Source organism: Hakea prostrata, chromosome 5 (genome assembly GCF_041222555.1).
Source record: "Hakea prostrata isolate BN-2017 chromosome 5, UWA_Hpros_2, whole genome shotgun sequence".
NCBI classification, from domain to species: domain Eukaryota; kingdom Viridiplantae; phylum Streptophyta; class Magnoliopsida; order Proteales; family Proteaceae; genus Hakea; species Hakea prostrata.
In genome coordinates, this window is record NC_142604.1 from 1,533,939 (window position 1) to 1,556,528 (window position 22,590).

Consider the following 22,590-nt stretch of genomic DNA (forward strand, 5'->3'; position numbering starts at 1 on the left):
GTAATATAATGTTTATTATTTTATCAGCAATTTGAGTATGATAACTTCATTTTATTTAGGTTTCTTAGGAAGACTGAACCTCGTAAATGGTTGTCTCTCTTTTTTGTGCGCCTATTTATTATTTCATCACACACAATCAAATGAACCACTTGCAAGATCAGGAAACTTCTTTCTCCCTTATAATTCATATCTAATGATTTTTTACTTTAAATTTTAAATTCTAATACTACAACCGTTTTCTTGAATAAAACGGCACTTCTTCTACATTTCACCTAATGAAATGCCCATATATAACCACAAAACAAGAGAAACAACCCCCTCCCTGAAGTTGTACTTGATTACAGAGTGACAGACTGGAACAATCAACCAAGCGCCTTGGTTGAGTTCATCTTGTGCACTCTTCTTAACAGACCAGCACAACTTCAGGGACTGCAGTCTATCAGCACCTACGGCACTTGACCAAGATTTGTATGACTTTCTAGTGGCTCAACCATATCACAGACCAACAAGTACTTTGCATTGTATAATCAACTCAAACGTGAAATATGTAAATATTTTTTTCTAACAAAATTAATGATAAGTAAGAGATTTTGATCATGGCTTTCAGTATCAGTATTGGCCGTGAAAGGGGTTGTATTTGAACTCTTTGCCAATGCAGACTGATATTCAAACATAAATGTATCAACAGTGACTAACACTGGTTCTGATACAGTGTACTAAATACTTGATCCAAGTTTTTCTTCCGCTCCATTGTCCAAACCCGATTTTGCACAAATTCCTCAAAATCCCCGAGCAAGGGTTTAATCATATTCGAAGCATGATGCTTGGTGCCAGATTTTCACCATAGGTTTGAAATGTTAGGTTATTACTACGCCAGTAATACTCATCAGAGGTCTTTCAGAAACGTCTGCAACAGTAATGATAACAAATTTCAACAAAACAACCAAAAAACCTAATATGATCACTCTTAACGAACAAGTAGATTTCAAAACGCCTTAAGATGCACAAACAACAGTCAAAATAATAATGAAACTGACGGAACAAAAGAAGAAGATCAAATACTAACTAACAAAGAGAACAAGAAGCAACATCATAAGGGGAAATAAATAAATAGCAATGAAAGCAAAGCATTATTCACCTGCGAGATGATCACAGACCGGTTCAACATGCAGGAGGAAGAAACCCGCCAATCATAAGTATGGAAATCGACAAGTCTTAAACCCACAAAAGCTAGGGTTTTGGGGGGAATGTAGAAGTACTTATCTAAATCAAAATCAAGCGCGAAAAGCCGTAGTACACTAGAAAATGCTGGCATAATTTGTGCTGAAAATACATACTTCTCTCTTCTAACTAAACAGAACCAACCCCATTAACAGAAGAAAAAATATAGAAGATCAATGAAGAAGTGATCGATCAAATGAGAGGGAAGCGTGAATAAATTTTAGGTTACCTGCAAGAGTAAGAGATGAAGGAGACGAAATTTATGGATACTACTAGAAGAAATGCTTGTCTGGTAAGTGATAATCACTCAAATGCAGCGAAGCCATCTACACGTCTCTCTACCGGTGCTGCTACACTTCTGCTACGGACTCTGGAGTCCTGAAGCAATCTCTCTTCGAAAACTTGGCAACAGTGATTGGATATGGAATTAGGAGCTGCGTTATTGTACATCGCGGTATATCCTTGTTTGATATTTCGGATTTTTTGAACGGTGATTTTGTCACACGTGACAAAATACAATGCCGATTGCCTTATCAGCTTCTCTATTCAGATACCGATCGTGTGGCCCCGGTGCAAATGTATACTAATTACTAAGTACACTGTTTGATCGGCGATTTTGTCACACGTGGCAAAATACAATGCCGATTGCCTTATCAGCTTCTCCATTCAGATACCGATCGTGTGGCCCCGGTGCAAATGTATACTGCGTACACTGTCCTATATTTACAACTCTTCTAGAATCTAGAATAATATGACCTACGAATTTATTCTGCTCTAACTACTTTTCAGATTCCCAAAAAAATTGGATTTTTTATTTTTTATTATATTGTATCTGGGGTTCATCCGGACCAGCTTGCGCGCACCTTGATTACATCCTCAAGGGGATGTTTGTCGTCCGCAAGGTTGAACCCATGACCTCTCCACTGAGAAGTATGGATCTTACAACTCTACCAACCATGCATTTACCAGTGTCCCCATATTTCCATAGTAAAGATTGGAGGGAGGAGGAGTTGCTGGAGTGTGGATCATCACTTCGACGGGGTTACAAACACAAGTTATGTGGGCCAACTAGCAGTGCCCCGGATTTTTTTTATATTTTAAATTATACTTATTATATTTTGGTTATTTTTCTCACTTTACATGTGAAATACCACTAGTTGGCCCTTCCAAAAATTAAAAATAAAAATTTAAGATAAAAATAATGGGTACAAATGTCATTCTTAATCTTTATCTAATGGTTTCATTAAATCACTAGTTTTAAGTAATACAATATTAAATTCTAATTAAAAACTAACTCACGATCCATGAATTTCTCCCTATATATTCTCATATATTTTCATTCCTATTTATTCTCTCATGAATCTCCTCTTTTATTCCTATTTTTTCTCTCTTTTTTTCTCACACGTCTCACAAAATAGTAGAGTAGTTAGCAGACATTTGAATTTTAGGTTAGAGTAGTTAGCAGACATTTGAATTTTCCTAAATCTTTTCCACAGTTATTAGGTATTCACTCTCTCTTTCTCAAATTATTCCTCTCTCTCTCTCACACACTCACGATTTTTCTAGTATTATTTTCATAAAAAATATAATTTTTTTCCATTGTTATTTCTTTCTCCTAAATTTTTTATTATACTAATAGCAATTTAAATCTCATTAGAATTTATCATATCTAATGATAATCATTGATTTATTTTTTAATCCTAAATTTTTCTCCTAAAATTTCATTTCCTATTAATGGAAATTTAAATCTCGTTTAGGATTTCAACCATCAGTTTTATCATATCTAATCCTAATCATTTAATTTCATTTTTGAATCCTAAAACTTTCTCATAAAGTTTCATTCTTACTAATAGCAATTTAAATTTTAAGATTTTTCAAAGTTTTTCTCCCACAATTTTAGTCCTTACTTTATTTTAATTTTTTTTATAATTTACTTATAATTGTGGGACTCATCGTTGGCCCACATATATTCGGCCCCCCCAACATTCAATCCTGGCTCCGCCCCTGCCAACTAGTAAAAATAATAAAATATTTATAAATAAAAAATAAAATAAAAAAACTCCATCACCCTAATTTTGTAGATTCTCCTGTAATTTGTGGTCAACAGCTATCGGAGAGCACTGTCGAAGTAAGCTCCAAACTCGAGTTGGTGAGTCTAAAGAGAAGTCTTGGTTATGACTCTTGTTGAATTTGTGATTATGGAGGCACCGGGGACCATATGTTGGTAGTTATTGGATCTTAAAAATACCATGTAACATAATTTACGAATCACAATAGATGCCTTTTTTTGGACAGCAAACATAAATTTCATCTCCCCCTTCTTAATTAGTTAAATGCAAATAACCTGTACTTTTTCTAGATGGTGACATTGAAGTTTAGATCCTCTCCTTTGAGAGGCTCTCCCAATAAATACTAAATAAGTAGTGATATTCAACCATGTGTAATATTATAATTCAAGGTTTAGACTAAACCCAATGAATGTCATTTGATATTATACGTGACTAGATCTTATAATTCACTGGACACTCGTTGGGAGATTCTCTACAATGAGAGTAGTCACATATATGATATGTATCGTGCTCTCTTGTTTTTTAATTATCATGTTAATCTAATGCATCCCATGAAAATTACCCATCAAGTGATCAATGTGATGTTTGTGTTTTCATTTAAACCCTAAATTGCGATTCCCTCACATCGTAGAGGTAGGTGGAGAAGTGCCCCTTCACTCATTCCCAATAGCATCATTTAGTCTTTTTTTGTTGTTAGATAAATGAATATATCTTTAACCAAAGCCCCATAGAGGGGATAAAGAATGAACAAAAGAATAAGCACACTGAAGGAAATGGAGGGTGAGATTACAACCTACTAGCTAGGAAGAAATAAGAGCTTAAACCCAACAACAATAGTCTTGTTCCTTGGGACGTCACGAATTGTGGGGTTGGAAAGCATTGAACTATTGCTAATACACCAAATCAAATGGCTCTCCCGACCATGTATATAGATATGGATTTGAAGGTCCATTTCCTGAGGTCCCATTCCCACCACAAGTGAGGGATCATTATATTGAACACCAATTTGCCAACCATGTCACAAAAGACAGTACCAAATAAGTGCCTTGAGAACCAATCCCAAATCTTTGGAAAACCCAAACGAGCATCTAAAATATGCTAAATGGAGACAATGGCTTTCTCCCACAATGAGCAAAAGAAGGGGTAGGAGAATAAGAGGCGGTCTATGTCTTAAGGGCCATTATAGAATAGGATGCAATTGGTTTCACATTTAAGTGTCGGTGAATGGTGAAGGATTAGGTTTGGAGACATGTTAAATGCTCTTTCGGTATTGAAGGCGTGGCAGGGAATGTGACATTTGAATCAAACCCGGGAAGGCTAAGCAATTGGAGGGGGGGAGAGGGAGGTGAATGAAATTCCATGCGAACGAGGTGGAGAAGGTGCCAGAGGGGGAGGGGAGCCAATTGACAATCATGGGGGAGGGAGAGAATTTTTTTTTTTTGGGGGCGGGGGATATTAAACCATATTTGAGTGATACTCAAAAGGAAATGAAGAGGGGACCAAGAATTGCAAAGATGAAATCCGATAAGAGGTTGTTTTTGGGGATTCTCGAGGCACAGAGCTAACGAGGTCCCTAGAGGTTGTAAATAATCCCCAAGGGGTGCCAATGGACTGGCTATAAAAGTGTAAATGATATACTAGCAATGAGAGTGGTTAAGGCAAGAAGGAAGGGCAAGGGGCCTGAGAAGGAGCAACTTCCTCTAGACCCAAGAAGGGTTTGGAGGAAGAGATATAGTCCAGGTGGAGTCATTGTGGAGACGATACAAGTAGACCCAATTGACATAGGTAGAATAATGCTTGGGAGAGATTTTTCAGATGAGCTTTAAAAGCAAGTTATTACAATTGTAGTCACACATCTTATAAAATTGAATATCACTTTTAGAGTTAGGTTGAGGACCAACTAATTGGATGGAGGAAAATGGGTGAGCTTTGACCTTTCCAAATAATAGCATAAAGCAGGGATTCCATGACACAAATTATAGCTTCGGAGAAGGAGAATATGCTAACTAAATAGAGGCAGGAGGATTAGAGGACCAGTTTGATTTAGGAGAGATCTGCCTTGAGGGGGGGAGGGCACCAGGGGACAGAATTTTTTGGCCAACATGATCCGGCTTTGCACCCGACTAATCCGGGATTTGCCTGGGGGGGTTTGTTACATCCACAACGTTTCGATACCGGAACCTTGCTTAAGCGTACCAAGCTACTTGCCACTTAGACCAACCCCCGTTGGTTGGATAAACTTTTTTTAAAAGTAGAAGAAAACTCTACCACACAACGAGAAACTAAGTTTGTGTGATCAGGATAATATCATACTATTAATAGAATAAATCAATACGTTTAAGTTGACAAAAATTTCTTTACAACAATTCCATTTAGATATAATATACAAGTTTCCACATTAATATATCTAAATTAATTTTCTACGACAATTTTTTTTTTCTTTCTACGACAATTATAACAAAGGAAAGTGAACTATGAATCCTATTAATAAATATGTGGGTGTCCTATTAATAAATATACGGGTATTGAACTATGTTACATAAATTAGATTAATAGTCTAAGTATTCCCCTCTGGGATTGAAGTATCCTAATGTTTCTTTAATAATATTTTTCAAAGATCAAGGTTGATGGACATCAATGATATCCAACATAAGAAATCGTGTTTATTCCCACTCAAATCATATAAGGTATCTAGTACATAAGTTTTAGAACATTATGTAGAAAAAAATAAAATAAAATAAATAAGAGGAGATACAAATATTAATCAATTTATATATATAAGATTTATCGGAAGATTACTTAGAGGTATGTGCAAATTAGGTCGAACATCTTAGACTTTTGTTTTTTTTTGGGAGGGTGAGGGGGGGGTACTTGAGTTAGGAGATTTCAAATATCTAGAAATTTCAAATTTATGAAGTCATGATTCATAAAATTAGCTGTCACCTGGATTTGTGGAATGAAAACCCTAGAGAGTTCTTAGTCATGTTTGAAAGCCATATTGTTTTGTTGAAATATTTAGCCTTTTAAAGTAGAGATCACCGCGATACCTGTTTTTGTGTAAAAGATGAATCTCTAGCTCATTTATAATTGTAGAGATTTCACCTTGAACCGATTTCACAATCTCTAGATTCGTGTAACCAAACAAGTTAATTCTGGAGGTTGGACAACTAGAACCAACAAGAAAGCAGGTGGTTAAGACTACCATCAAAATCTTGAAATGTTAAAACATCCTGCTGCCTTTTGCCAGATAATCAGCATTCGCATTTTCAATTATAGGAATATATACAAAACAAACATAAGAAAATGGAGGATGGAAAGCACAGATCTCTGCCACTAATGTTTTACTTGCTCAATCAAGTGATAGTGACTGCCCTTGAAGGGCCAAAACAACTAAATGGCAATATGAATATAGCTAAAGGTTTAAAAAGTTTAAAAACTCTACTACTACTAAAGATTCTCTAATAACTTTCAACTCTCATGGCTGAAAGTGTTGAAAATATGTTTAAAATTTTATGTATATTATTTTTTACTTAAATATATGTTTTAATCATATCTTTTATCTTATGATTTTTATAAGGAAACTTTAGTCCACATCGGGTAGAAAGGAGTTGATTATCTCGTTTATATATATAGTAAGGACCTATGTAATATATCTTTCAGACTAATGATCAAACTTTGTGCGTAGCCTTAATATTTAATTAATATTAATATTAATAATTCTATATGACTTGGGACTTGAGACGTGGGTCATATGCCTTGATCCAGAAGACCCATTTTGTCATGAGCCCTAATCCTAAAAGCCCACTGCTAAGTGAAAGTGTGAACTGAATAGAAATTCTCACAAAATAAAGTGACCTTACTTTTTCACCTACAACCTTTGGGGTTCTATAAGAATTCATTTTTCTTTTTGTTATTTTATTAAACAGTAAACATAACCTAATTATACCTTAAATAAACTTTTATGAGGTACAACCTTAAATGTTTGGGCTGACTTATCTTTGGGTGAGAGACACATTTAGTACCAATATTGTACAATTCGGAGTGTCTAGATACCTTAAAGAAAGTTCATTGGGTACGTTTCAACTGTAACAAAATATCGTTATGGGCTGACTTATCTTTGGGTGAGAGACACATTTAGTACCAATATTGTACAATTCGGAGTGTCTAGATACCTTAAAGAAAGTTCATTGGGTACATTTCAACTGTAACAAAATATCGTTATTACTACAATCTTTCAAGTGTTTATGCTGATTCTTCTACATGTTCTCAACAAAAACACCCCTGTAAGTTCTTGATGTTGTTACAACAAATCTCCCCAAACTATAGGCATTTTAAGTCATAATTATGTATCTAGAATCATTGAAATCTGCCCTTCTACCTAGAGAAATTATCATTTGAAGAACCAAATTAGGATCAGAGAAACAATGGCACAAATCGATTGAGAAAACACAACCCTCAATAGAACATGGAGATGATGTTCAGACTTTCCTATTGGATTTAAAGAGAGTAGCAAAACAAGCATATCCATCAAATCTGACACCAGAGCTTTAATAAATAACGGCAAGATAACATTCCACGTGGACGGCTAGTGTATTCTCTCACCAAAAGCTAACGATCCGTGTGAGCCTAAATTGGCCAATCAGAATTCGAATTCTCATTCTGGACTAATCCAGGGCCCTCGTATAAATAGCCACAATTATAGCATTCGTGTTCATCGTGAGAAGTAAAAAGACTTCGCGTTTTAGTCTCTTTGTTAGCGTCGTAATCTCCAGATAATGATGGCTTCTGAAGGTGAAAAGCTAGACATAGCGACGGAGCCGGCTCCGGCACCGGCGCCGGTGGATTCAGCGGCAGAGGAACAACCGGAGAAAGTTGAGAAGCCGGTTAAGGAGAAGAAAGCAAAGGTTCAGAAAGAGAAGAAACCTCGATCGACCAAGGCTTCTCAGCCTGCTCATCCTCCTTATTTCCAGGTAACAAATAATTACGGATCTTAAAGAATATTATGATTCTTCGTAGAATTTGATCGATTTTGACGGTTTATGCTTGTTTTTTGTAGATGATTAAGGAAGCGTTAACATCACTGCAAGAAAAAAGTGGTTCGAGTCCATACGCCATAGCGAAGTACATGGAGGAGAAGCACAAGGACGTCTTGCCTGCAAATTTCAGGAAAATTTTGGCTCTTCAATTGAAGAACTGTGTGATCAAGGGAAAGCTCATCAAGATCAAGGCGTCTTTCAAGCTTTCAGAATCCGGAAAGAAGGAAAAGCTGGTGAAAGGTGTGAAGTCCGTTGCAGAGAAGAAATCTAAGGTTGCTAAACCTAGGTCAGGTGTTGCTGCTCCTAAAAGTTCTAAAACAGTGAAGAAAACTGTGAATCCGAAGAAGAAAGAGGCAGCGAAGCCTGCGAAGAAGGTTGCTCCAAAGAAGACGAAAAGATCAGCTACAGCAAAACCGAAACTTCCGAAGTCGATAAAATCGCCAGTTGCAAAGAAAGCTAAGAAGGCAACGGCTGCTTGATGTAAATGAGGGAATGAATTAATCCTGTTCAACTGACTAATCTTAGATGGTTTGTAAATATGCTGGACAGATAGATGGGTTTGTAGTTTTTGTTTTGCTTCTCCTTGGGGAAGTTTAGTTTATGGAAATGTCCGAATGATGTGGTTAAGAGGTTATGAAACGAGAATAACCCCTGAAAGTAGAAATAAAAGTTCTTACCAGAAAAGGAGTCTTGCTTTAATTTCTTCTCCCCGTTCTTGTTCTTGTTAATTTTATTATTTTTTTTTGGGAATTTATATACATTAAAGCGTAATTTCTTTTAAAGGGATTCGAATCAAACTGGTTTTGATAACTATAAATTTCTGCAGAGTTGAAGCTTTGTAGCATTATGTTATACTTATTTCTGTGTGCTTCTCTCTTGCTCGGCAAACTGTTGCCTCTTTTACTGCGACTTAGCTGCTTCAATAAAATTCTCATGTACTAAAAAAAAAATAAGTGTTAAAAAAATCAGTCTATTGGTTATATCCTTCGAGTTAAAGATAATATTAATGACTTGTTTTTACCTAATTTTAACTGCGGACGTTTTGGTGGTGTTTGTCGAGATTCTTCACATAAGATGTTTTGTTTGTTGGAAACAAGGGAGTTCAAAATTCTTTAGTTTAGAGGCTGGTAATTGGTTTCTACAATATGCTTCTAGAGAGTTGATATTTTCGTTTAGCTTCCTCAAGGCTCTTCATGTGTTTGGCAATGCTAGCAACGTATTTGACAAGTTTACAAGTTTCTATTATGCAGCAACCAAATCACTATTTAATTTTACAATCTTATCCCCCCATTTATATATATATATATATATATATATTAGTGAATAAAGAATTATATTGAACTCAAACCAAAGAAAAATACAAAGAGAAAAGGGGAGCAATTCATCTCTTTCATTTTTCTACAATTCTTTTCTAGGGTTGTGTCAGGTGGTATTAAGTAATTTAACATTATCCAATTCAAATTTAGTTTGAATTAGTAACTATTGAATTACTTAATGCTACATGGCATAATCTTATAAGGGAATTATATGGCATAATCTTATAAGGGAATTATAGGAAAATGAATTACAGAGGATGTGAATCCCCAATCAAGAGGACCGGATAGGGGAGACGAGTTTTCAAGAATTAACAATTAATCTATTCCTTGAATAGTCAATAACAGGGAGATGGAGAAAAGAGAAAAGTCTAGATGAAACATCACAATGGATGGCATTTCAAATCCCAAATTGGGGTCACGATTTAGAAGTCCATTTCCTTATGTTGTGTTCCCACCACAGATGGTGGATGGTAGCAGCAACGACAAGCTTCCCAACTTGGTTGCATACTGTGGAATCAGAAAAATTTCTCAAGATTCAATTCCAATCACGGGCAAACCAAAAATAACATCTTGATTTAGTAGATAATGGCAAGAGTTAGGGTCCATATGGATCGGAAAAAGGGCAAGAAAAAAAAATGTGATCAAGATCCTCAGAGCCATTCTAACAAAGAATGCAATTGGGGTTGGCAGGTACATGACGACTAATAAGAAATGATTGTGAAATTGTGTGGGAAAGATAAAGTTGAGTGCTCTCCAGAGAGTAAGGGAATGCGGGGCATATGACATTTGAATCAGACAAGCAAGGGTCAAGGGACAGGGTACCTAGGGAGGTTTTAAATAGAAGTGGTGATGAAGGCTTTGGTATATGAGGGGAGCGAAATGGTGATGTCAGAAGGAGAGGGGCATTTGGGGGGGGGGGGGGGGGAGTTCCAAATTTATATTATTGATCTCTTTTAGTAGGTATTAGGTAATTTAAGTTGCATATTTCTTAGGAGTTTTAAATTTCAATAAATTATAGCAAAAAGAAAGGAGGTTGTTTCTCCAATTGATGTACTTCAAGGAAAAATCAATATGAAAACTGATACAAGTAGAATATCACCAATGACTAAGAGTTATAGCTGTGTTGGTACAATTGGAACAAAAGGTGTAATCTTGTAGGTTGAGAGAAATGGGTTAAGATGGATTGCACCTCCAAGGTTCTTTGCTTCTATTGCATTGATAGACATAGCTAAAGAGAAATAACATCTTCTAGCGGTGAAGAATCCTCTACCTCCTTTTGATGTGGGGTTTGATCAAACACTATTATACATGATATGATACTCTTAAGTTAAATTGAGAGTTATATTGTTGGCTGACGATGTATTTAAACCAAGTTGATCTTGAGGTTGATAGGCAGTGTCAACCTAGATTTTGTTTGGATTCAACGTCTTAAATGCGTTAAATAATTAGGCGAATTTTTCAGCCGTTAAATCAAGATTTTGATTTAGATTTTCAATTCAACTATTGAAAACCAACACTTAACGGTTTAACATATTTAGCGCTCGAACCTAAGCAAAATCGTGACAATTCTACCGTTTATCTTACAAGATATGTCTGTCGTGGTTTGCAAGACAGAGAGGACATGTAGCACATACTTGCTCTTTCTCAAAATCATATATCCCATGCCTTAGAAAGGGGAAGTTCACAAATTGGTAACATTTTTAGTGAAGGCCATGGGAGTTTTATTTTTAACCTTCCAACTTGATAAGTATGAATTGAATTATGAAAATTTTTGATATCTCCACCTTTTAGAAGGGGTATGTTGAAAAGTATTATTAATTACCAAAAAAAAATAAAAATGTTGATAAGTATTATTACGTTTTTTCGGGGTAAAGCGGTAAACCCTAAAATAAATAAAGGCGTGGAATTTACAACGTGGAAATATATCAATCCGTGCCTCATCAAAATGGACCAATCAGAGTGAAGCACACGGATCGTGTGCTTTTTCGAACCTCTCCCTTTCCCGTTGTAAGTCCACTTTCTCTCTCCAAGAAAAACCAAAAACCATCCTTCCCACGCATATATATAAACCATAGCCGTCAGCTTTGTCTATTCACGAAAGCTTCTTGTTCTGTTTTGCCAGGTTCGTTCATTGTCAAACCCTACTTTCCGAATCGGTTTTCTCTGTTCTGTCTCTTCTTCTCTGCTGCTACTTCCGGCAAATTCGTAAGAATTATGGCTCGTACAAAGCAAACTGCTCGCAAATCTACTGGAGGCAAGGCTCCAAGAAAGCAACTGGCTACAAAGGTATGTCTATATGGATTTTGTGTTTGGAAAAATTTCCCAGTTGAAATCTAGGGTTTCGGAACTTTCATTCTTTTCAATTCTTTCCCGTTGTTTGTCGTCGATCCTCTGTATCTCATTTGAGAATCTCTTTAATTCTTGTTTAGGCTGCAAGGAAATCTGCTCCGACAACCGGTGGAGTCAAGAAGCCTCACAGATACCGCCCTGGAACGGTCGCTCTTAGGTTTGTGCACTGAACAGGATTTTTAAATTTTATTATTTTTTGGACTTTCTGCGGAAGCCCTAATTTGTTATTTTCTTTGTACGATGGCAGGGAGATCCGCAAGTACCAGAAAAGCACGGAGCTTTTGATCCGTAAGCTTCCATTCCAGCGTCTGGTTCGTGAGATCGCTCAGGACTTCAAGACGGATTTGAGGTTTCAAAGCCACGCAGTTCTTGCGCTTCAGGAGGCCGCGGAAGCTTATCTCGTGGGGTTGTTCGAGGACACCAATCTCTGCGCGATCCATGCCAAGAGGGTTACCATTATGCCGAAAGACATCCAACTTGCGAGGAGAATCCGTGGTGAACGCGCTTAGAAAGATGACGAATTAGGAACATAGGATTGCTTAATCCCCTCCCTTTTTTTTTTGTTGGAACATTTTGGAGACGATTAGGGTTTCTTGTATATTCTTGTTATCGTCTTCTAACTACTGTTTGAGGACGACTCATTCTCTTCCTTTTTGGGATTGCAAATTGTCAGTGGGTTTAAAGAAATAGAATAATTTGATTAGTTGTTAGTTTTGTTCTTCGATTTCTTAAGTTTCTTTTGCCTTATTTGTTAGTCTTTGGTTTTTTAGGCACATACCTCTTGTAAAATTTCATCCTAATTAACCTGTTCGAGTTGCTTCGTGATTTTTTTTGGTTTTGGAAAATCCGTCAAGAGTGTTATACGGTAATGCAATTAATGTCATATTAAGGGATCATTACACATTAATCTCGAAACTCGGATAGGATAAAATGGGTCACCCGTATTCTAGCCCGGAACTGGGCGTGGATGGTTCCCAAGTTATTCTTTGCGTGGCACAGCCTAGGTTAGTTGCTTAAATAGTTAAATGCCGAGTTGAGTGATAGTTATCGAATCAAAAATATTAGTATTATGTCTTTATTCTCCTTCCAAGCCCAACTAGACTCTTTTTTACCAGAGAGAAGAAAAAAGAAAATGACTCTTTAGTCTCAACGCGGCATTGGTCAGAGACTTAATAACATATAATTAAGTTTGTCTGGGTCAAAAGTCTAATTAATCTAAATAATACTGTGATTAAATTCGAACTAAGGTGAATGTGGGCTCTAATTCCTTGAATTATTAGACATGCCTGGAGATGGGCTTTTGTCAAAATCAATGTGGATAAATGATGGAATGGTTAGGCCCATTAAAAGGGTAATGATCCTGGCCCAAGTTTGAATATGTTTTAGAAGGCGAAATTTTGACGTTAAGAGAGGGCGTCTTGGATAGTGATATAAGTTTTGGACTATATTTTAATAGAAAATATAGAAAAAATAGAAAAATAGTTATGTATTATAGGTAAAATTTAAAAAATTAAATTTATTAAAATAAGGATAATAAATCTAAATAAGTAACTTAAATCGGATAATTTTGTTGGCACTGATAATAATCAGTAAGAAAGGAGTATATCCTATCCACATTCTACTAATAATCGGACCGGATTCGGATACTCCTAAACGGATGCGGATGTGAATTCGGAAGTGTATTTTGTTTATCTATTTACACCATTATTTGCTGATGAGGAGGGGTTTTTGATTCGGCAGACGATATTAAGTTCTTGACCATGATGGAGTTGATTCCGGTGGACATCCAAAACTTAAATTATTAATCGTTGTAAATATTCTTGACTATGAGTGTGAAGAATTTTAAGATTTGGAATTTCTAATGCTATTCACTAGGACCGCGTTTATTTGGTGGAACAACGAATAAAGGTGGGATGGGAAAATTTTTGAAAAAAATGTTGATTTTTTATTTTTTTATTAAATAAAAAATTATAAATTTTTTGGTTGCTTGGAGTGGGAAAGTGAGTCTGGTGATGTGATAACTCAACTTTTCACCTCAAGATATTTTAAAATTACAAAATTTAGTGGGGGACTTTGTAAGAAAGTTTGGAAAAAGTAAAAAGTGGGACCAACTAGGCAACTAGTATCATTTTTTTATAAAACCCTTTTTTTTTTTCTTTTTTCCTTTTTGCTTTCTATGAGGCCATGTTTCTTTTCATCTTATCCAGAATGATTTGTAGTATCTTCGTTTTAGTTCTGCAATGAAACAGATTTGTGCCTAGGTAGGTTGCATCTTTTTTTATTTATGAGACACCTATGGTTGACAAAGTGATGTTCTTGTCTTACTGTCTCACATTTCTATTAAAGAAAGTTTCACTTTTTTCAAAGTTGATTTCTTGTTCTGTGATATCTAAAAATAGCTCTAAGATTGCTTTTAGAGCAAGTACATCATCTTCTTCTGCCCAACAAAAGAGAAAGGTATTGTTAAAAAACAAGGGGTGAGAGACCTCTAATGCTCTTTTCAACCCCTTGATTCCTTGAAACAAATTAAGAGATGTATACTTATTCAAGAGTGTTGACAAGATTTCCATGATTATCAAGAACATATAAGGACTGAAAGGACATCCCTGTCTTAACCCTCGGGACTAACGAATCAAAAGAAAGGATTGCCATTAAGCTTTATTGAGAAGGATGTCGATAAAATGAGATGGCTTATGTTATAAGAGAAATTTGGAGTCTCACCTCTTAAGTTACCCCTTAATATTAATGCCACCCACTTATCCAATTTATTAGTCAGATAACATCGTTGGTATCAAATTTTTATTCATTTATTTTCAATATTACCTTCAATTAATTTTTAGTTATTTATTTCTAATATTACTCTCATAGGAGAGGGAGACAAAGAAATAGTTTGAACATAGGGTTTTCATTCATGGTTATTCTTCTTTTTTTGATATATTTTACTTGCTTACATAAGCATTTTACTATGATTTCCTAGTAGTAGGGAGTATTTTTGATATATTTAAACCCTATAAGAAATCTGATTGCCAGGGATGGCACACACTACAGAGGATTTAATAATAAATTGGATAACTCAAAGGGTGACATTTATTTTAGTGGGTAATTCAGGTGGCGTTGAAAATTTTCCATCTAATAATTCAGCCCATCCTCTAAGATAAGGTTACAATTCGGACAAAAAAAGAAAAGAAAATTGTTACTCTCGAGTAAATAATAACATCCTACAAATCTCCTCGGAGGACAAAGCTAGCCCTCGGTATATAAAATAGTTTTCTCTTCATAATAAGAGGTCAAAAGTTGTTTAAATCAATAAGATCATGTGGATCCAAGAAGGTGTTGAATTTGATTTTTATCTTTTCACACTTTCAACCCTTTCTAAAGCCTCTGGGCTGGACTTGCTTCGTTGTGTTTTGCGCATGCTGTCTGATATCATTTCGTCCGTCGGATCGAAATCTCAACCATTGAAATTCAACATTGGAGATTGAAATCTCGTTCCAAATTTCGGATCCGACGGCCTAAAATTTTGCTTGACCATCATGACTGAAGCAATTTCGCTCTGGGCTTATGGGACAGTTTTTTTTTTTTTTGACTTAAAACAAATGAAAGACAGAGAGAGAAGAGAGCAAGACCATGGGCGCATGTTGCCATGCTAACCCAGCGATGGTCGGGCGTGGGAACTGTCTAGTCCTGTTAAAACACAACAACAAACAGTAACCTCTCACTCTCTCTCTCTCTCTCTATATATATATATACATGCTCCCATGCCAGGTCGGGAAACCATGATTAAATCACTATGTCACGGGTCAAACCAGCTCTCATGCTTTAGACTTCAAATCCCAGTTTTAGAGAATATCTTAATCCACCAGATTGGCTGGTTGATGGATTTCCAAAAGCCTTATCCAGTTCTCTGAGACTTCTTAATTAGATTTAACTCAAAAAGAGTTTGGGAAAATGTTCTCTGCTTAGCCCATTAATGGCTTATGTCTTATTTCTCTCCCTCAAAAGAAATAACATCTCTCTTGTTTCTACTCAAGATGAAAAATAGGTTCAGGAGTGCTAGCAAGAGCCTCAACACTCTCTATTTTAGTCCCAGTTGTAAATGTTGCATGCCTTACAGGAATGATTTCTTGGAAATTTTTTGCTGTTTAAAGGATATAAACCATTGTAGCTGTTGATGCAGTTTGTTGGTCTAGACAAGGAGCTGGATCATGCATTCATCTCTAGCCTAAGTTACCTATGATAATTGATAATCATGCCTTCTAATCCTGTTGGTGCCTTAGTTGGGTTTTTCCATAACTAGGTTAATAATAGCCACATTTATTATCTCTCCCTCCTTTTAATGGATGCTTTGTTATTTCGGTTAAAACTATTATGGATGTTTCATTAGTTTTACAAAAAGCCAAAAAGATTTCTAAAACTAATTCATTTAAGGGAAATTTTCCGTGCCAACCCCTAAGCTCCCCTAATATTACTGTCATCCCCTGAGTTACTCAGTTATTACTGAAACTGTTAGTTTTATTTAATTTTAATTATTAATTTTTAATATTATCCCTACATCTTAAGTTTATTAAAAACACTACCAATGTATCATAACTCTCAAACTTTGTGAGGATCTACGGTTTTTTAAATAAAAGCGTCTAAACAAACTGGCCTAGAAAAAAAAGTAAGGATCTACAAAAAACAGAGGAAGAAGTCGCATACGATATAGAAAGATGAAGAAATGAGTGGCTCGTAAAGTTTTTGTTAAAGCATAAAGATTTACGATTGAAGAAATGAGTCGAGTGTATAGTTTTTGTTCAAGCATAAGGATTTACAATTGGGAGAGGAAGAAGCTGCATACGGTAAAACAAGATAGAGAAATTAGTCGAGCGTAAAGTTTTTGTTCGAGGTTATTCTCGTCTTTTTGAAATGTTTAACTTACTTAACATTAGCATTTAACTATGATTTCTTAACGGTAACGAGTGTCATTAATTTATACGTTTTGACCATGCAACGAGTCTAAATGATTCATTGAATAACTCAGGAGATGGCTTTAAGGGATAACTCACGGGGTGGTGCTGAAAATTTTCCTTTATTTAAAAATAAATTATTATGTTAATTAAAATAAAATAGTAATCATAAAAAAACTAATAATTAAAATAAGTTCAAAAGATCATGTGAGGGAAAACTAAGGTTGCATTTGATATGCGTTATGGGTAAATCTTGCATTCTCAATGGTTAGGATTTTTTAAATTTTTTTTTATCGTGAAATGAACTTAGAAGTTAAAATGCATATCAAACACAGCTCAAGTATACCTGTAATTAAATTTCTTGGAATACATTATCAATGCTTAATTAGACAAAATAAGAGTGATAGGGTTAGATGGTTCCTCCAATGTTACATCCTTCAAAGGTACATATATATAATTTCCCCACACCCCCACCCAGACACACCCAGAGAGAGATATGAGTTCTTCTACTTCTTCCACACATGCATAAACCATATTTTACAGAATTATAGGTTTCCAAAAATCGAAAAATAGTGATTTGAACAAAGAAAAAGAATACAGTAAGATAAAAACAACACATCTCCAGTCTCCAATCTTCTCCTTTCTCTTCATTTGTCGAATATGCAAATTCCAATATCAGAATCTGCATTAGAACTCAAGAACCCATCCAGCTTGTTCCCTTCCTCATTTGCACTCTGCAACAGAAGCAATGCCATATCCGAATTCTCTTGTTCTCCGAGGCTTGAGATCCCTTCACCATCATATCTATCTTCTTGACTCAATTGGGAAGCAACAAACCTGTCTAAGGCCCTCCAATCTGTTACTCTTTCTGTGTTATTGCACCCTCTCCCAGCTTCTTCATCTTCATTGTTATTTTCAGGTGACTTCATTGGTATCAGATTTGGCCTCTTTGCTAGTGGTAGAGTTGGGCTTTCAAGCTGGGGAAGCTGTACAAAGCCATGAGAACGCAAGAAGTTCATATTATCTGCTTCAGTCTCTTGCTTACATAGGAAATTAGGGGGTTGCCTTGGAATGTAATCCGTTGGATCAACAATGGAACTGATCCCACTCGGTTCTTCGTAAAAATAACTTGAATCCCATCCTTCATTGCCTCTTGTTTGGCAGGTTGTTCTTTTCCTGAATGCTCGGCAAACAACCCATCCTTCTTCCTGCAAAATCAAAGAAAACAGCAATGAGGTGTAGTTCTAAGAGCAATCAGCCTGTCTTGTATCTCTCACATGCATGGTAGATATGGTTATATATTATTTCAGCACAATGGCTATGGATCTTCATCTATGAAATTAAGGACAGATTTTTCAAAACAAGAAGAGGTGCCAGGAAAAGTGATTGTAAATTTGTAACCCTATTCTACATTGTTTGTCAAACTGGTTCAGCAATTTTGTAGAACCATATAAATCAGTGTTTCAAGTTTCAACTACTTCATGATTTTTTATTTTTTTTTTCACTGGGATTTTGCTCGCTTGCATCTTGACTGGGTTCATAACATAGAAATCAGTTCCCCCCTTTTATTTGTTTTGTTTCGTGGTCTTTCTTATCCCCTCTAAAGTTTTCTTTCTTAGTTCAAGCTTTTTGTTTAGTAAAGGTTAGTGGTAGAAGTGTAGAACCATTGCTTAAATTATTAAGGGAGATTATTTAGAAATATTCTTTCGACCAGTATGGTTTTTATAGAAAGAGATAGCCAGGGAGCTAGGGACAGTATAGGTGGCATCTCATCATATATAATTGGACAAACTCTTGATCTTTCCAAACAAATTAATACTGTACTTTAAATAGTGTTAAAATATCAGAAAGAAAGTATGTCTTTTGAGATGTTGAGGGTTAATATTTCTAAATAGGGAAAAGAAAATTTGATAACTTGATTTGTTGTATTGATTAACTGGGAATTTAAGAAATTCCGTGTTGGCCTCTCCAAAGCTGATAATGAGACCAGAACAGCTAATACCCAGAAATAAGAAAAAAAACCAATGATATGATAATGCTTTCTAAACTTGTTGGATAGGCGTCAAGATTCATATAAACCAAAACTAATGCATTCAGTAGCTCCAAACACTTGCATATATGATGTATATAGAGAGATGATGGTGAGGAAGCAATTCAAAACTTTGGGCCAAAGATAGAAAATCAAAGATGATGCCATAGTTCTTGATCTGTTAACTATAATAATGGGTTTTGCAGTAAACTGAAAGAGTTTGAGTTGCTTGCCTGAGGAGGATTGTTCTCTTCAGATTCAAGCCTGTATTCATGCATGATCCAGTCAGATTTCTGTCCATTAGGAGCTCTTCCTTTGTAGAAGACCAGAGTTTTCCTCATGCCTATGAGTTTCATCTTGTCATATACTGCCTTATCTCTCCCAGTTGCCTTCCAAAACCCAGCCATGGTTGCCCTGTTTGTCCTTGTTCCTGTTGGGTACTTCTTGTCTTTGTGGCTAAAGAAATACCACTCGTTCCTTTCTTCATACCCTATTCTGCATCTCTCTGTTAAAAAACCCCAACCGTCATGGGTTATGCTTAAAATCCATAGATTCTGAATTATTCAAAATATAAGTCTGAATTGAAGGGAAAAGAATTTTAAGATCCAAAAAGGGAGAAGTTTTGATCTACCTATCTATCACAGAAGCATTAAGTAAACATGCATTGGACATAGAGGAAAAAAACTAAAATTTTTAGGAGTCAATTGAGTTGATTTACCTTGGAGGTCCCATGGTTCGATTCTGTATAGATCGACATCTCTAATAACATCAAGATCAATCTTCTGAGATGCCACCTTCTTCTTCAGATAGTACCCAACAAGTTCTTCATCAGTGGGATGAAACCTGAAACCTGGTGGAACGCAGGATTCCATGGCCTCCATAACCACCTTTTTGAACAAAGAGAACCCAAAGGAAGAAAACCCAATACCAGAGAGAGATCAGCTCCTGCACCACCACCAGCAACAACAACAGAAGTAGTACTGCATCAAATTTATCACCAAAACTCTTTGTTTCATCATCTTTAAATCATAACAAAGACAAAGAAAAGAGAAAACCCAATACCAGAAGGAAGGGAAGATAGAGAGAAAAAAGTAAGATAGAAGATGAGGACAAGGTTGGCAAATGTAGTCATGACATCTGGTGTGAAAGATAATCATAACCTCACTAGGGTTACCACCGACACTCACCATTTTTGTCTGAAAGGAAATAAGAGCGTGTGATTAACAAAACCCAGTTTTTATTTCTCAACAGAAGAGGAGGAAGGATATAGAATCATGAGTTGGTTTGTTTTTGATAAGATCCAACTATAAGTTTGAAAAGCTGAGGGTCATGGTATGCATACTGAAGAAAAGACAAGCAGCTGTCGTTCCCAATAATGTTGTCTTGTGAAGGTGAATGGTGTAAATGATTCATCATCAGGAGTCTGCATTCTTATTATAGTAAAATAGTATTAGAAAAGAATGGCTATTAACGCTAATTTTCACTCTTCTTCGGTTGGAGCAGTTCTGTTGCATTTTGAAGGAGTTCAGTGAAGAAAGTGACCCTTTGATTGGAGCAAGCATGCAGCCCAGAAAACCGAAAGAAAGGGCTAGAGACTTGTAGCGAGGGAAGAAGAGGTGAGAAACTGAGCAGCAGGAGAATGATTGTGACTCTGCTGTTGTCTGTTTGTCTAGAATTTTAGAGGCAATCTCTGATCTCTTTCTTCCATTCAGTCTGAAAATGCCGACTTCATAAAAAGGAATTCTTGGGAAGTGCTCCTTCCATTACTTCTTTTCATTAAGTTATTCCTTTAGTTATCAGTTAGGTTCTAGGTAGAGAGAGAGAGAGAGAGAGAGAGAGAGGGGGGGGGGGGGTTAGAGAGATCTGGTGGGTCTTTGGGAACCATTACTTGAATTTTAAGGAATTCAATTCATCCATAGAAAAAAAGACGTTTTTCTCTATGATTTGCAGATAACCCATTTCGGTGTCTCTGTGTATCTGCTTGAGAAAGAGGAATGAATATGAAGGATATTTTCTTAGATTTAGATCATCTGGAGAGAGTAAAATTTGCAAAATCGGTATTGAAGAAGACCTAGAGTCTGTACTACAGGTAACATGGTTAAGTAAACGAAATAATAGTTTGTCAGCAAAGATAGGTTTTTATCCATGCATCTCCGGGTGCTATTAGATCTTCACTTTATCAGTTCATATGCAGACATAAAGCTGTGTATGTTGGAGAGAGAGAAAGAGAGAGATCCAACTCGTTGATGAGAATTTGATGTTATTAGATTTCCATGTAAATGATCTATTCAGTTATCAGCTGAGCATCTGTTATATCTGATCAAAACCATGAATGCATCAGAAGCACTGGAGCAGAAGAGCATACCATAAAATGAAAAATAAAAATAAAACAGTGAAGCTAGAGCTATGGATGAAGACTAAGACAATAGAAACCCATTAGTCGAAGTAGTTGTTCTGCAAATGTGATTTTGTTAGCGGAGCTTTTCTAAGATTACTTACTGCATGAAGCTCTGTATACCTGAGATTGATAGAATGGCACTGTCACACACCCACTCTTCGCTTGTTTGGCCACACAAGATGACGAAGAACAAGGAGAATGAGAGAAAATTAATATCAAGAAGAAGAAGAAGAAGAAGAAGAAGAAGACAAGAAGGAGTTGAAGCTGGAGAGAGAGAGAGAAGTTTATATAAAGAGAGAGTTCTTTTACTTCTTTGGGTGTGAGGACCGCTTGATTGCGCGTGGGTCGAGGGAATGAGGGACTATCTCCCCCAGCTCCCAGTGGATGACGTCACCTTTTCTTTAATTCTTGTAACCCTATTTCTTTAATCATATTCTACCAAAAAAATATAATTGTTTAATTGTCTTATAAACTAATATTTTTTTTCACTATAACAGCACTGTGAGACATTATGCAAGGATCAAGGAGGTTTGGGATACAAATTAACTACGTGTTAAAACAAATACCTTGAAATAATGAATAGAAAAGAGACAAACGAAGTCATAGGGACATGCATTTAATATCGTTCACATATTCATGTAGTGTGCTATATCTATGGGCGAAGAGGAAGATCTTTTTACTATAAAATGACATTATAAGAACTCTCACCAAAAACCTTAACTGAAATATCTTAAATTTCTCAATAATGTGGTAAGTGAATATATATATATATATATATATATATATATATATTCAATCAATTAAATGGGTCGACCTTCAATTTGGGTTGTACTGCACTACGAAAGCTATGCCACTGCAACCCCTCTATAAACCAAGATCAATAGTGGGCTCCAGACTTAAGCCTATAGACCAAAACCCTTTGTTTTTCATCACAGATCTCCAAAAATGAATCATTTATGTCGCCCAATTAATTATGTCAATGCGGGTCTATCTTCGAAATCAGGTAAACCTTGCTTAAGAGTATAGATTTTAATATAAATTAAATATAAGACGAGACTTTGCTACTGGCTTCGAGAGAATTTAAATTCTTGAACTCATAATAGAATCTTCTTAATCGTATTACGTCTATGTAAAAAGTTATAATCAATCTACAAAATGCAAAATGATTTTAGACCTTCCACCTGTCACCGCCGAACAGATCTCCTCCTCACCCTTACAGTTCTCCA

The 22,590-nt window shown here is 35.9% G+C and overlaps 3 protein-coding genes across 4 annotated transcripts; 2 read left to right on the forward strand and 1 right to left on the reverse strand.

Annotated features, from left to right (window-relative positions):
- The first annotated feature begins 8,018 nt into the window (after positions 1-8,018).
- On the forward strand, positions 8,019-9,025 carry LOC149014300 (histone H1-like). Its single transcript, XM_089155856.1, has 2 exons — positions 8,019-8,260; positions 8,347-9,025. The coding sequence occupies exons 1-2, from the start codon at positions 8,066-8,068 to the stop codon at positions 8,803-8,805; spliced, it is 654 nt and encodes a 217-aa protein (XP_089011982.1). The 5' UTR covers positions 8,019-8,065; the 3' UTR covers positions 8,806-9,025.
- A 2,694-nt stretch (positions 9,026-11,719) lies between these two features.
- LOC149014301 (histone H3.3) lies at positions 11,720-12,701 on the forward strand. The gene is made up of 3 exons (XM_089155400.1): positions 11,720-11,928; positions 12,072-12,148; positions 12,239-12,701. The coding sequence occupies exons 1-3, from the start codon at positions 11,857-11,859 to the stop codon at positions 12,498-12,500; spliced, it is 411 nt and encodes a 136-aa protein (XP_089011526.1). The 5' UTR covers positions 11,720-11,856; the 3' UTR covers positions 12,501-12,701.
- A 4,588-nt stretch (positions 12,702-17,289) lies between these two features.
- LOC149014302 (NAC domain-containing protein 37-like) lies at positions 17,290-21,593 on the reverse strand. Of its 2 annotated transcripts, none has more exons than XM_089155748.1 (4): positions 21,485-21,593; positions 19,685-19,911; positions 19,200-19,471; positions 17,290-18,145 (listed from the first exon to the last, which is right to left on the reverse strand). In XM_089155748.1, the coding sequence occupies exons 2-4, from the start codon at positions 19,845-19,847 to the stop codon at positions 17,585-17,587; spliced, it is 996 nt and encodes a 331-aa protein (XP_089011874.1). In that variant the 5' UTR covers positions 19,848-19,911; positions 21,485-21,593; the 3' UTR covers positions 17,290-17,584. The 2 variants fall into 2 exon arrangements, with proteins under 2 accessions (XP_089011874.1, XP_089011875.1); XM_089155749.1 differs by having other exon boundaries at positions 21,466-21,593.
- Positions 21,594-22,590: the final 997 nt, after the last annotated feature.